Source organism: Bombina bombina, chromosome 7, assembly GCF_027579735.1.
Source record: "Bombina bombina isolate aBomBom1 chromosome 7, aBomBom1.pri, whole genome shotgun sequence".
NCBI lineage: Eukaryota > Metazoa > Chordata > Amphibia > Anura > Bombinatoridae > Bombina > Bombina bombina.
Window position 1 is genome coordinate 305,538,379 of NC_069505.1, and position 15,000 is coordinate 305,553,378.

A 15,000-nucleotide genomic window follows, 5' to 3' on the forward strand; every position below is an offset into this window, starting at 1 on the left:
CGCCTCCAAAACGGGCAGGGGGCTGTGGACTCTTTCCCACGGAAGAAAAGGAAATTATCATGTAAGCATAATTTATGTTTTTCTTCCTAATGGGAAAGAGTCCACAGCCGCATTCATTACTTATGAGAAATTTATACCCAAGCCAAAGAGGACATAGAATGCCAAGACGGGAGGGTAAGAGGCGGACCAATGAAGGCACCCACCAAAAAACCTATTCCCAGAAAACAAAATCCCATTTCGTACGAAAACCGGGAACAACATTACTGAAAGAAAAAACAAAAAAACTACCCCGGGGACGCAAAGTCACAGACAGTCCAAAGGACCTGGACAGTTACCACGAGTAGATGCAACTGAGAAACAAGCCTTGAAGAACCCACTCTCAGGGGCAACAACCCAGTCACAGCCCCTGAAAACAACAAGGGGAACCCGACTAATAGGACAGAAAGACCAACTCAGGTCTTCAAGAAGACAACCAAGATCCGCTCGCTTGGCTGACCTGGACGAATGTCAGGACAAAGAAAGACAGCAGCAGAAAACAGGAAAATGACCATAGAGAAAAAAAGGAATCCTAAGGAGCGGAGGATGCATAAACCGCTACACAGCATGGATGAGCGGCAACCACCGATCAGGATCCCAAAGTGAAAATCCAAGACCCACCCCCAGGCCATAATAGACTGAGGATGCCTCACAAGCTAGGAAAAACTTCCGCAGCTGAAGAAGATCAAGAAAAAGATGATCATGCTAAAGGCGTGAGAGAGGGAGCACAGCCGCTACCTGAAGGAACACAAAACATCACGCTCCATGACAACCTAGACGGTGTAGACTAACACAACACCACTATAGGCCACAGAGCAGCCGAAACTCATCCGAGAACCAATCCTCTCGACAACCGAGGAATCCCTAAGGATCCCCCATCTCTAGACAGAGCAAAGAAACTCCTCTAACGGACCCTTAAAGTTTATTAAAAACCAAGGTGCAATAGCATCAGCAGAGCCAAACTGCAACCCACCGCAAGCTAGATAGCGAAGCTAACCAACAGGCTCCTACAGCTGACATAAAGCCCCACCCCCACGTTGGAGAAAAAAACAAAAAGAGCCCAGGGATAATTCCCACAAACCGGAGAACACGGAATCCCAAAGGGCAAGCCCACAAGGCAACATAAGTGTAGTTAAACCAGTTGGAATCAAACCTCGATCTGAAAGAGCCATAAGATGGCTAGATTTAAGTCGAGCATCCGAAAAACACTAAGTACCATCGTGACCCTTCCTTCCACGGGGAACCAGAGTCCTCCAGATGAAAAGACTGTAGGACGTGTCCACAAGACACCTAAACCATCTACCGATGAATGCACAGGCACTGAAAGCCCCAAAGAGCCGATAAGCGGCAAATCCAAAAGGCACCCCCCTCTAGGGGAGTCTGCCACAGGCCATAGGAGAAAGGTCAGACAGACCATCCAGAGCCCAACAAAAAAAGAATAAGATCTATGAGAGACAGCCTCTCAAGCCCCCACAACACCGGCAGCAAGACAACTAACGTGCACCACCATGTGCCGAGCAAAGGTCCACAAAATGCAGAGACAACAAAGGGAAAGGTCAAACAGGCTAGAGTCAAATCCTAGACCTAATGAGGACAATAGGGCAAATAACCCCTAAGAAAGGAAGGCCCAAAAGCCCGACCTCACCACAGGTACCCAATCTGCCAACAATTCCAAGCTCCCCAAGGAGAACAATAGAATCCATCCTGACCCAACCCTTAACACCCAAGGGGATAACAGGGACAAGGAGAGATAGCTAGAACTCTAGACTCCCCTCCCAAACCTAAAATGAGATCCGAGAAGAAGGGGTCAGATTCCACTAGTCAGTACCCGAGGTTACACACCCCAAACCGGACCAACAAGCTGGCAGACTCATTGAGGAAAAAGAAGACCTCGAACAGCAAGCACAGGAGGACACAGGATATATACTGCGATAAAACACGCATCCTGAGTCCAAGAAGAAAAACCCCGGACCAGCAGTCACGAGGCACGGGATTCCGAGGGCCATGCTCACCTCGGTTCCCGACCCCTAAGGGGCAGCAGAAATTACTGAAACACCAGTGGCAACACCGGAGAACACCAGGGTGTGCTGCAACCCAAGATCCCATTAGATCATCAAAAGCTCCCCGAAGCGGAGGTAGGAGTATGTAGCCAACTCAGCATGACTCAACCTATACTAGCCACCCGATGGTACCTAGTCTCTAGAAGAACCACCAAGGGCAGCCCAAAAGGCCAGAACCGCACACAGCAGCAAGGACCTCACCATCATCAGGCCGGGGATGAAAAGGGATGTGGTGGAACCCCACCGGCCCATGTCTCTGGAGCCGACTGACAAGAATCCAGTAACAACTTCCGTGGAAGAACTAAATCCAAGCAATCCCAGAATTCCCGTAGGAAAAAAATATAAAGTAAATAAATCCGACTCGGATAAAATAACCAAGGGCACCAGAAGGCATCCGCCCAGAAGGAACTATGTCTCTGCAGGACCTGCCAAACAGAGACTCAGAAAAAGAGGCTGGGAAAGCTCATAATAGACCAACAGGAGATAAGATTAGCCCTATCATCTATTCCGAAGAACCGTGCGAGAACTGAGAAGTCCCCAGACGATAAAGGAGAGGATCCCCCAAAAATCAAAAAGACGTTGTAGTAGGACACACTGGGGGAACAATCACCCCTGGGCGGAATATTATAGTGCCATTCACGGTCTGAACACCCGGGATAGGCAGGAAGGCACATAACGGCAAGGAAACCTCGGGATCTTGCAGACAAATCAGCACCAATAAAATATTAAAAGGAAAATGTCTCGCCATCTCCGGGAGAAACAATCCACCCTGCGCGGAGGAGACATAAAAGTCAGGGTCACATGTGAAAGCAAAAGGAGTGTGCGATTGGGAAGGCGCCTCCTGAGGAACAGAGCCCCCAGAGGCCAATGGCTCAGAAGATCCAAGGTCCCCCGATCCCCGAGGGACCCGGCAAACTATGCAGGTACAAGAGACAAGAGCAGTAGATTTGCGACAACGGGGCCAAACAAAAATCCTCGTCCAAGGATGACTCATAATCTGATAAGACAATAGTCCCTGTATCAGAATCCTCCATGGCTAGGACTAATATAAACGCCCAATACTGGAAAACAAAAAAAAACGACTGGCACCTGACACACAATGGCTGGGGCACTCACCACCTCCTATGACCAGACCTCAGCGGAGCAGAATCTTTCCTCCATCGCCACTCGGTCAGGAATGCAGAAGGGGGAAAAACCCCGCTCAAGCGTAAACACGCACGGTCAGCAGATGCCCCGCGAAATCCAAAAAGCGTGCCACCGAAAGGCGGCAAAACTAGGCCCACATAAAAGGATACACATGACTACACAAACAGGCATAAACCCATAACCCGAAGGCTTTTAGTCCAAGGCCATGCATTCACAAGCCCAGAAAAAAGCCACTATGCACCGCATAGAGTAGCGCTACGTGTCTCAGCCTCAGAGCCTGTACACACATACCCGATGCAGGATGAATCACATAAGAAACATGATAAGAGACCCCTGGTATCAATTACGAAGGAACCAATCAGGATCTTTAAAAGGATACCTTGTATCAGTCACTGTTATCTTGATAAAGCTCTTGTATGAGCGAAACGCGTTGATCTCTGTGACTGTTGATCTCTGTGATTGTTTTTAAACCATATGTACAAGTCTAAAAATCCATTTGCTGATGAGTGGAACGACTATATTCTTATTGTGATAACCCGGGTTACGAATTCACTACAAACCACCTTTTGAGACGTACCATTTCCCTGCGTACAAAAGCACTAAGTGCAGGGTAATTCTGATACTACTTATGAATGGAACTATCACTTTGACATAAAACAACTCTGAAGGATATCTACTGTGAATCAATAGCAGCCAATCACACGCGGGATACTCGTAAGTGACGTCAGACGCCAAGACACATGCAGCGCTTTCCAGTCACTAGGTAAGAGTAAAGACGAGTGATGTGTAATTTGGTTCCTCCGCACCAACACCAGTTAGATCTAAGAACTGAAAGTGCCTAACAAGTATAACATCTGCCTTTTGTAGCGTTGAGCACCGATTACGAGTATTGAACTCTTTAATATTTTACACCGCTATTCCAGATAGCACCTTGAACATTACGGATCCCAAATAGGGAAGCGAAATTGGCCTTTTTTAAGGCATATACCATTTTATTGTATGCTTTTTATAATCTGTGACAATCATGTATTAACTCATTGTCAGATTAAATACAATAGGCTTTAGGCTATAAAGTATATGGGAGACGTCCCCATTATTTACATATTGTTTCCTACCATTGGGTAGTCTCTGCAATTGTTTGGGTTAGTCAGACAGATTTTAGAATTTTGTATATGTATATTGTGCAATTCTTACCAATTTTTAGATAAAATATATTAGTTTTTTACATCTCACTTGTGATTGTTTGGTTTATCACATTTTCACACTTGGATACTTATTTATAACACATTATAAAATCATAACCTCAAGCCTATCCCCAGCGCACTACTATACCACCACATAGAAGAGACCCCTTCCCCGTTCACCAAACCACCCTAAGGAGGAAATATCCCTTGATTCCAAGATCTGTACTGAAGGTGCCTCAGTGAGGCCCATACTATACTGTTACAATAAATCACATTACAGACAATGTAATAAAATGAAACAATCTTTACGGAATCTACGCAATGGAACAGGAACACGGCCCTTCAAGTGTGATGAATAGTGGCAGCGTCTCCATCATGGACTCGAGAGAAAACAGCAGGTAGTGAAGCGAAGTTCGACAACGCCAAGTGCTGAAAGGAGCTGTTATAACGAGTCGGGATGGTGTCGCATGGGAAGCTCCAACTGCATCTCCGGACTCTAACTTTCACCCAGGCCCTCCATGAGAGGCTAACAGGACTACTTAAAACTCCTGTTCCATGTCGAAGGGTAGCACCCTCCATAAGAGACATATTAAAATTAAATAAAAGTATAACAAATGGAAAAAAAAAACTTCTGACACTTCTCTGCCAACCTCCTGGGACGAAAAGCAAAGAATGACTGGGGGATAGGGGAAGTGGGAGGAGTATTTAAGCCTTTGGCTGGTGGGTCTTTGCCTCCACCTGGTGGCCAGGTTCTTATTTCCCATAAGTAATGAATGCGGCTGTGGACTCTTTCCCATTAGGAAGAAAAAAGCAATTAAAACATCTGTACTAAGGAAACCGACTTTTATAAAACAAACTACTGCAAAATTAAAGGGATAGTCTAGTCAAAATTAAACTTTTGTGATTCAGATAGAGCATGCAATTTTAAGCAACGTTCTAATTTAATCCTATTATACATTCTTCTTGGTTCTCTTGCTATCTTTATTTGAAAAGGCAAGAATGTAAACTTAGGAGCCAGCCCATTTTTGGTTCAGCACCTGGGTAGTGCTTGCTGATTGGTGTCTAAATGTAGCCACCCAATCAGCAAGCGCTACCCAGGTGCTAAAATAAAAATGGGCTGACTCCTTAGCTTACATTCTTGCTTTTTAAAATAAAGATAGCAAGAGAAGAAAGAAAAAATGATAATAGGAGTAAATTAGAAAGTTGCTTAAAATTGGACACTATGAGGCCTATCTATCAAGCTCCGAAAGGAGCTTGACGGGTTGTGTTTCTGGCGAGTCTGAAGACTCGCCAGAAACAGCAGTTATGAAGCAGCGGTCACAAAGACCGCTGCTCCATAACCTGTCCGCCTGCTCTGAGCAGGCCAACAGACATCGCCGGAAATCAACACCTCCCTGCTGGCAGCCCATTGGCCGCGAGTCTGCAGGGGGCGACGTTGCACCAGCAGCTCTTGTGAGCTGCTGGTGCAATGCTGAATAAGGAGAGCGTATTGCTCTCCGTATTCAGCGAGGCCTGGCGGACCTGATCCGCATTGTCAGATCAGGTCCGCAAGATCTTTGTTAAATAGGGGCCTCTATCTGAATCATGAAAGAGAAAATTTGGGTTTCATATTCCTTTAAGTCTTAAAGTAACACAATTAATAAAACCCACTCACTGCTTTGCTATACAATGAAGATCTGTGACAAAAACATAATTAACAAACATAAAATACTCTCTGTATTAATTCGCTACATACATCATGATAGGGAAATACAAACTCGCACATTTTCAAGGCCTCTGTATTTTTAGTTTTTTTGAGTCGCCTTTTTTTTTGTAACACACAGCTTCATAAATATCATTTTTTTTTTAGGTTGTTTCCCCTAACACATTCTAAGCCAAGCAACTGCTGTTTAATATAAAATGTTTATAATGACAAATAACACTAGATATTGTCTAAGAAAAAAGTGTCTGTCTTTTTTATTTGATAAAGATATATTGTGCTGGTATGTTCTATCTAGACTATGTTTCAATGTGTGAAATTAATTCTATTCTTAAGCATGGACATTTTCCCAGTAATTAGGAGAATACATATCCCCTGGTGTAGCGGGACTAACAAGCTTATGCAAAGACTCAAATCAACTAACTCCAACTCATTTGATTTAAAAAAAAAAAAAATGACAGGACTATTTCCAAAAGCTGGAATTTCACCTGCACCCTAGAATATATATATTTTCCTATGGAAGATAATATATTATTAAGAATAGGTTTCTTATGGCAAGTGCGACACTAGGGCAATCCAGAATGCAAGGTTGGTTTTGTTATCTATTTTCAGATGGGAAGTGTATATATATATATATATATATATATATATATATATATATATATATATAAGGCTGCACAAGTAACACAGGTTGAAATGAATAACAAAATATTTGGTCACACTTGATGCCTACTCTGTACAAGGTATTCCCAGGTGCATGGTGGTCCATCTGCTTTTTGCAATCCTACAAAATGTATCCTTAATAAAGTTCTAAAAAAAATACAACACGGGTAAAAATATTTTGAGTCACCTTAAGGTGATTTACAAATGCGTTAAAAATCCTCTTTATTAATCTGTGCACTTTGATAGGGGGCTACTCAACTTGGATATAAATATTTTGAATCATTTTAAAAGGTGATTTGCAAATGCAGTGAGAATATTTTCTATAAACCTTTACACTTTTAGAGGGGTCACTAGAATATCTTAAAGCCTCTAATTCCAAAAAAAAAAAAAGAAAAGAAAAAAAAAAAAAGTAGGTGTAACTGCATTTCAAGGTTATCTCCATTTAATACTTCCAATTACTTTGCAATACATTTATGGAAGACACTACAATGACAACAAAATTGCTGAAAATGCTAATGCTTTGCAAAGCATTGCAGCCCTCTTTGGCAGCCGAAGGGTTAAAAGAATAATAGTAGACAGAAAAAATACAGTACAGAAAGGTGTCAAAGTATTTGAAGACTTTGTTAACATTATAGGGACAAATTAATCAAGTACTCTTCCACCCGCCCCCCCAAAAAAAGATGTGCATTCAATACCTTGAGAACTTCCATCGGCACCTGGGTGGCAGGGGGAAGGCTAGACGAGATGCTCACGTTAATGGCTGGTGTGTGTCTGACTTGTGTTCTCTGTTGCATGAACTGAGCAGCCTGCTGCTTTTGCTGCTGTTCTCGACGTTCCTGTTCTTGCATTTGATCACGCATGAGCTGCTGCCGTTGCAGAATTCGTGATGTCATGGTGGAGGTGCTTAAAGGAGGCTTGGATGCTCCTGGATGCTCGACTGAGCTGCTGTGGGAAGGCAAGAGATCAACTCCTAATTAGTCAGAAATAATAACGATGTGCACACAGCAAGCATAAAGGGTGCTGAATTACTCTGTAAAATGCGAAAAAGCCTGAACAGTCAGCAAACTAATGCTAAGCAAAGTGGGATTTCAAGGCTTATTTTATTACTAAATATTATATTTTGTTTTCCTGTTACTGTGGCATAATAGTAATTAAACCTAACTGCTAGAAATATAAGTTGAAGTATCCAACACATATCAGTATTCTTTACCAAAAGTTCTGCGTCAGTTTTGTAATATTTACTACTGAGTCTAAAGAATTATTGTAAACCTTTGTTGCGCTTTATCGAATAACAGAAATTGACAAATACATTGAATTAATATTATGATAATTTCTCTATTATTTAATGCAGTACATATAAACCTGGAGATTTCAGAACAAAATGTTCCCTATTGAAAACTAGATTACGACGAGTGGCGCGTTAACTGTTGCCCGTGAGCGATAATGTTTTTTTCACAGCTCTTTGCGAGTATCGAAAGTAGCCCGCATATTACAAGTTGAAAGTAAACACGTTCACTACAGCGCAATTTTATTTAAGGTGTGTTGTGATTTTGCGATTTCAAATCTCCGGGTTAACTGTTATGCAAGTCAAAAAAGTTGCACAAAACACATCAAAAATACATTAAAAAGTACACTTACACTCATAATAACAGTGTCTAATAAAATTATTAAAAAATATATATATTGCATAAAAAAGATTATAAGGCTCAAATATATGAGGTCTCGGGTGTTAGGGAAAAAAGGCTGGAAAGGGCTTTAACATAGATATACATACATATACATGTCTAAATATGTATTTATGTACATATGTATTTTTGTATTTATATGCGTATATATGTATTTACAGACATGCATACACATATAAACACATAAATACATATGTACACACACACACACATATATATATATATATATATATATATATATATATATATATAATCCTGTAGAAAAAAGCGCACTCCAAAGGACTTACTTATAATATCCACTTTAATGTGTTAACGTTTTCGAGCTTCAACAGCTCGTCCTCAGACAGACAGTCTGTCTGAGGACGAGCTGTTGAAGATATATACATATATATATATATATATATATATATACTGTATATATATATGTGTGTGTGAATTGGAACCCTTTGCAGTCAAGTAGCTGGAAACATGAAAAATCATATTTATGCGATATTCATATATAATAAAGTGATTAACTATATATAATAAAGTGATTAACTATGTATTTTTTGTAAACATTTCACATTCCAATGTTCTTCACATGGGGGATATGTTCTAAGTATTTTTAAATATATATCCCTATATATCTCTGCATATATCTATACACACACACACACACACACATATATATATATATATATATATATATATATTTATATATATATATATATAAACACATATATACATAGAGAGAAGCGTACTCACAGGAAGAAACAACCAGCTCAATGACTTGTTAGCGTGTTCTATGGCGATTTACCACCTGGGTGCAGCTTCTTTTAGCCCAGTAATACTTTTCACAGAGTAGAATTTTCCTGTAGTATATCAGTCTGATCCCACCTATTACAGTCAGTCCAGCGCCAAAATACCAGCAATTACTCTCTGAACAAGGAACAGAGCAACCCCAGACGATCGTTTTGGCCTTCATTGGGCCTCAACAGTGAGGTGTAGCCATATTCCTCTAAGCACACTGAGCAAGGAGTCCACTTATATATATTGAGATATGTATATATATTTCACCAACAAAACATTATATATATATATATATATATATATATATATATATATAAATATGTATTTAAGAATACATAGAACATATTCTGCTATATAAAGAACATTGGAATGTGAAATATTAATTTCATGTCGGGATAGCGCACTTAATGCACAAAAAGCCTCCACCTAGTGAAGATAACGTGCAAGCAGTAGCAGTAAATTGCGCTTCACTCGTAATCTAGCCCTACATTTTTTATAAAAAACACAATCACTACTTTGGCTTTGCATTGCACATGTATCATAAAACATTTAAAAAAAAGTAAAGGGACAGCAAACTGATTCAGATAGAGAATACAATTTTAAACAACTTTACAGTTTACTTCTATTATCAATTTTGCTTTGTTCTCTTGATATGCTTTGTCGAAAAGAATGCCTAGGAAGGCTCATGAGCAGCAATGCACTTCTGGGAGCTAGCTGCTGATTGGTGGCTACGCATATATGCCTCTTGTCATTGGCTCATCTGATGTGATTAGATAGCTTCCAGCAGTGCTGCTTCTTCAACAAGAGAATGAAGCAAATTAGATAATAGAAATAATTGAAAAGTAGTTTAAAATTGTATACTATTGGAAACGTGAAAGAACATTTTGGAATTTCATGTCCCTTTAAAGCAGGGATGGGGAACCTTGGCCCTCAAGATGTTTCAGAACTACATTTCCCATGATGCTCAACTGGCCTTCAGAGTGCCTAAGCATCATGGGTAATGTAATTCTGAAACATCAGGAGTGCCAAGGTTCCCCATCCCTGTTTTTAAGGGACATTTAAATCATGCAAATGAAAAAGCACTGTTAAACATGGTAGATTATCAGTCATTTACCAACTGGAGACAAAGTCTCGTTTAGTACCCTCCTTTAGACACCACTGACTGCAAGCTAGATGACGTGCATTCTGAGGTTTTTGATGCCTCCGAATACGGAAGAAGGAGGCCGCTCACAGCATTACGATCTTTTCAGAGCCTGATGTCTTCTTGTGAAAGTGCAACACACTAAGATTGGGATTTGCAGATCTTAGAGGCTGAACTGTCACAAGAAGAAATCTGGCTCGGAATAGAGTCAAACGCCAGGAGCGGCCGCCTCCTTACGAATTCAGAGGCATCCAAACCTCTGATTGCAGATATTTACAGCAAGGCTTGTTTTCTTTCTTTTTTGGAGTAGGTGGGTAGCCCAGCCAATCAAAGGTCCTGCATTACTGTCATGCCAAAATAGGCAGCCAATCACAAGAGTTTTGAGCTTGCTATTCACTGTTTATTTGTGCGCGCCTATGGGGAGGGTTATGCAATATCTGATGATTGTGCATCCTACTCTAAGATAAAAAGGCTTATTAACCCCTATTTTCGAACAAATAGCGGGCAAGTAGGATTATGGTTTTTATTTTTTTTAGGTTGTGCTCAAATTGGAACATTTTATTTTCTTTGCAAATAACGGCATTTGTTTTCAATTGAATGAGATTTACAAAGACACAAAAGGATGGTGAGTGACTATTGCAGCCACTTATTTTCCTGTATATTCTTAAAGGGACAGAATACTGTCAAATTGTTTTTCCTTTAATGGTTTTCCAATGACTTGTTATATTACTTATCTCGCCTACCTCCCACTAGGAGTGTAATTTCTTCTGCTGGATATGTTTACACAGTTTTTTTATAGCCTATGCTTAAGTATAGAAACTTTCAGTATCAAGGATACCACAGGCAAAATCAGCTATTTCAAATGCTGAAATAAGGATAAAGTAGCTATTTGTAAACAATTTAATACACTCCAGCAGGCAAAATGAATAATTGGGAACAAATTGAAGTGTAGAAAATGTTAGGGTTAACTGTTCCTTTAAGTATTTATTATAATTAGAATAGAACTCTTCAACGGCATTTCCTTGAACACTTGTACATCCATCTCATTGTACTGCTCAAGATATCTGGGTTTAATATAAACTACAGCTAGGATTTTTTTTATAGATATTATACACTCATAGCATATATCCGCACTTAAACATAAAATTCACAAGAAATTATTTTAAATTAATTTAACGTGATCATTTTGTTATATTTACATGATTTGCAAATCAAGAGCAGTTCAAGGATATACCCCTTGAAAAAACATTGAATCCATGATCCTTGCTTTCTTAGCTCTGGCCAATTATGACACAGGTGAAAGAGCTTGCTCACAATTTTAACAAACCACTTTGCAGGTTGTTGCAGGTTCAGGTAAATGTCTCCATGTTTAAAGGGACAATAACATCAGAATTAAAGGGACATGAAACCCAAAATATTTATTTTATGATTCAGAAAGAGAATGCAATTTTAAACAACTTTCCAAATTACTTCTGTTATCTAATGTGCTTCATTCTCTTTGTATCCTTTGTTGAAGAAGCAGTAATACACTACTGGGAGCTAGTTAATGCACTGGGTGAGCCAATAACATGAGGTATATATGTGCAGCCACCAATCAGCAGCTCCTGAGTCAACAAAGGATAAAGAGAGAAATCATGAATCATCAAGAAAAACATTGGGTTTCATGTTCCTTTAAACTTTCATGATCCAGATAGAGAATTAAATTGTCAACAACTTTCCAATTTACTTTAATTATCAAAATGTACACAATCTTATTATATGCACACTTTCTGAGACACCAGCTCCTACTGAGCATGTGCAAGAATTAACTATCTATCTATCTATCTATCTATCTATCTATCTATCTATCTATCTATCTATATATATATATATATATATATATATATATATATATACATACATATATACACACACACATACATACAAATATACGTTTTGTGATTGGTTGATGACTGTCACATGATGCAGGGGAAATGCAATTGAACTAACTTTGAAATTTGTCATAAAAAAAAGTCAACTCATTTGAAATTCAGACTACGGGGCAGATTCTCTAAACCTCTCCATGCCTAGGAAGTGTCAGGTTAGGAGTAGCAATGCACTGCTGGGAGTTAGCTGCTGATTGGTGGCTCATCCGATGTGATCAGCTAGCAACCAATCAGCAGCTAGAACCTAGGTTCATTGCTGCTCCTGAGCTTTCCTGGATAAACCTTTCAGCTAAGGATGACAAGAGAAGGAAGCAAATTAAATAATAAAAGTAAATTGGAAAGTTGTTTAGCATTGTCTGCTCTGTTTAAAGCATGAATGTCTAATTATGACTTTACTGTTCCTTTAAAAATAAAATCCTGCAGACAATATAAATCACATTACGCTGCTTTCTGCTTATAGCATCTTACATTCACCTATATTTTCGAATGCATGTCTTTTTATATTAGTGTATTAAAGGGACACTGAACCCAAACTTTTCTTTCGTGATTCAGATAGAGCGTGCAATTTTAAGCAACTTTCTAATTTATTCCTATTATCAATTTTTCTTCATTCTCTTGGTATCTTTATTTGAAAAGCAAGAATGTAAGTTTAAATGCCGGCCAATTTTTGGTGAACAACCTGGGTTGTTCTTGCTGATTGGTGGATACATTCACCCAGCAATAAACAAGTGCTGTCCATGGTGCTGACCAAAAATTGGCTGGCTCCTTAGCTTAGATGCCTTCTTTTTCAAATAAAGATAGCAAGATAACGAAGAAAAGTTGATAATAGCAGTAAATTAGAAAGTTGCTTAAAATTGCATGCTCTATCTGAATTACAAAAGAAAAAAAGTATTTTCAGTGTTTTTACAAAAGCTCGCCACCTTCTAGCTGGCGAGAAAAGAAAAACTGTGAGATCTGCAGAGTGAAAGTCTTTACAGAATTACGCTTGGATTTGAGAGACAATTTCATATACGCCCATGTTCAGTCCATTTTTTTGAAAAACAACATTTGCGCTTTGTATTTATAAATACAAATATCTATCAGCTAGATTTAGAGTTTTGTCGGTAACGACCCGCGTAGCTAACGCTGGCTTTTTTCTGGCCGCACCTTTTAAATAACTCTGGTATTGAGAGTCCACAGAATGGCTGCGTTAGGCTCCAAAAAAGGAGCGTAGAGCATATTTAACGCAACTTCAACTCTCGATACCAGAGTTGCTTACGGAAGCGGCCAGCTTCAAAAACGTGCTCGTGCACGATTCCCCCATAGGAAACAATGGGGCTGTTTGAGCTGAAAAAAAACCTAACACCTGCAAAAAAGCCGCGTTCAGCTCCTAACGCAGCCCCATTGTTTGCTATGGGGAAACACCTCCTACGTCTGTACCTAACACTCTAACATGTACCCCGAGTCTAAAGACCCCTAACCTTACACTTATTAACCCCTATTCTGCCGCCCCCGCTATGTTCCGATCAGCCAATAGAATGCGAGCTCAATCTGAGTGGCTGATTGGATCAGCCAATCGGATTGAACTTGATTCTGATTGGCTGATTCCATCAGCCAATCAGAATATTCCTACCTTAATTCCGATTGGCTGATAGAATCCTATCAGCCAATCGGAATTCGAGGGACGCCATATTGGATGACTTCATTTAAAGGAACCGTCATTCGTCGTCTAGTCGTCGGTTGAAGAGGATGTTCCGCGTCGGCTTGGAAGAAGATGGTTCCGCTCCGCTCCAGAAGAAAGAAGATTGAAGATGCGGCTTGATAGAAGACTTCATCCAGATGATGGACTTCCGACTTCAGCCCGAGGATGGATTTCTTCAGTTGCCGCTTGGATCCAGACTTCAGCCCGAGGATGGACGTCACTCTTCAGCCCCCCGCTTGGGCTTGGATCAACACTTCCGAGGCTTGGATCAAGACTTCCGAGGACGGATCGGTGAACCTGGCAGGGTGAAGATAAGGTAGGAAGATCTTCAGGGGCTTAGTGTTAGGTTTATTTAAGGGGGGTTTGGGTTAGATTAGGGGTATGTGGGTGGTGGGTTGTAATGTTGGGGGGGGTATTGTATGTTTTTTTTTACAGGCAAAAGAGCTGAATTCTTTGGGGCATGCCCCGCAAAGGGCCCTGTTCAGGGCTGGTAAGGTAAAAGAGCTTTGAACTTTTGTAATTTAGAATAGGGTAGGGCATTTTTTTATTTTGGGGGGCTTTGTTATTTTATTAGGGGGCTTAGAGTAGGTGTAATTAGTTTAAAATTGTTGTAATATATTTCTAATGTTTGTAAATATTTTTTTATTTTTTGTAACTTAGTTCTTTTTTATTTTTTGTACTTTAGTTAGTTTATTTCATTGTAGTTATTTGTAGATATTTTATTTAAATAATTTATTGATAGTGTAGTGTTAGGCTTAATTGTAGATAATTGTAGGTATTGTATTTAATTAATTTATTGATAGTGTAGTGTTAGGTTTAATTGTAGATAATTGTAGGTAGTTTATTTAATTAATTTATTGATAGTGTAGTGTTAGGTTTAATTGTAACTTAGGTTAGGATTTATTTTACAGGTAATTTTGTAATTATTTTAACTATTTTAGCTATTAAATAGTTCTTAACTATTTAATAGCTATTGTACCTGGTTAAAATA

The 15,000-nt window shown here is 39.6% G+C and overlaps 1 protein-coding gene across 8 annotated transcripts in view; it reads right to left on the reverse strand.

Moving 5' to 3' along the window:
• Positions 1-15,000, reverse strand: part of MITF (melanocyte inducing transcription factor) — a 449,993-nt gene that overhangs the window by 129,847 nt on the left and 305,146 nt on the right. For 5 of the 8 annotated variants that reach the window (XM_053720910.1, XM_053720907.1, XM_053720906.1 and 2 more), the window contains exon 2: positions 7,484-7,733. In XM_053720910.1, the coding sequence (XP_053576885.1) occupies positions 7,484-7,733 (250 nt within the window). The remainder of the gene's footprint in view (positions 1-7,483; positions 7,734-15,000) is intronic. The other 3 variants (XM_053720911.1, XM_053720905.1, XM_053720909.1) reach the window with 1 other exon arrangement.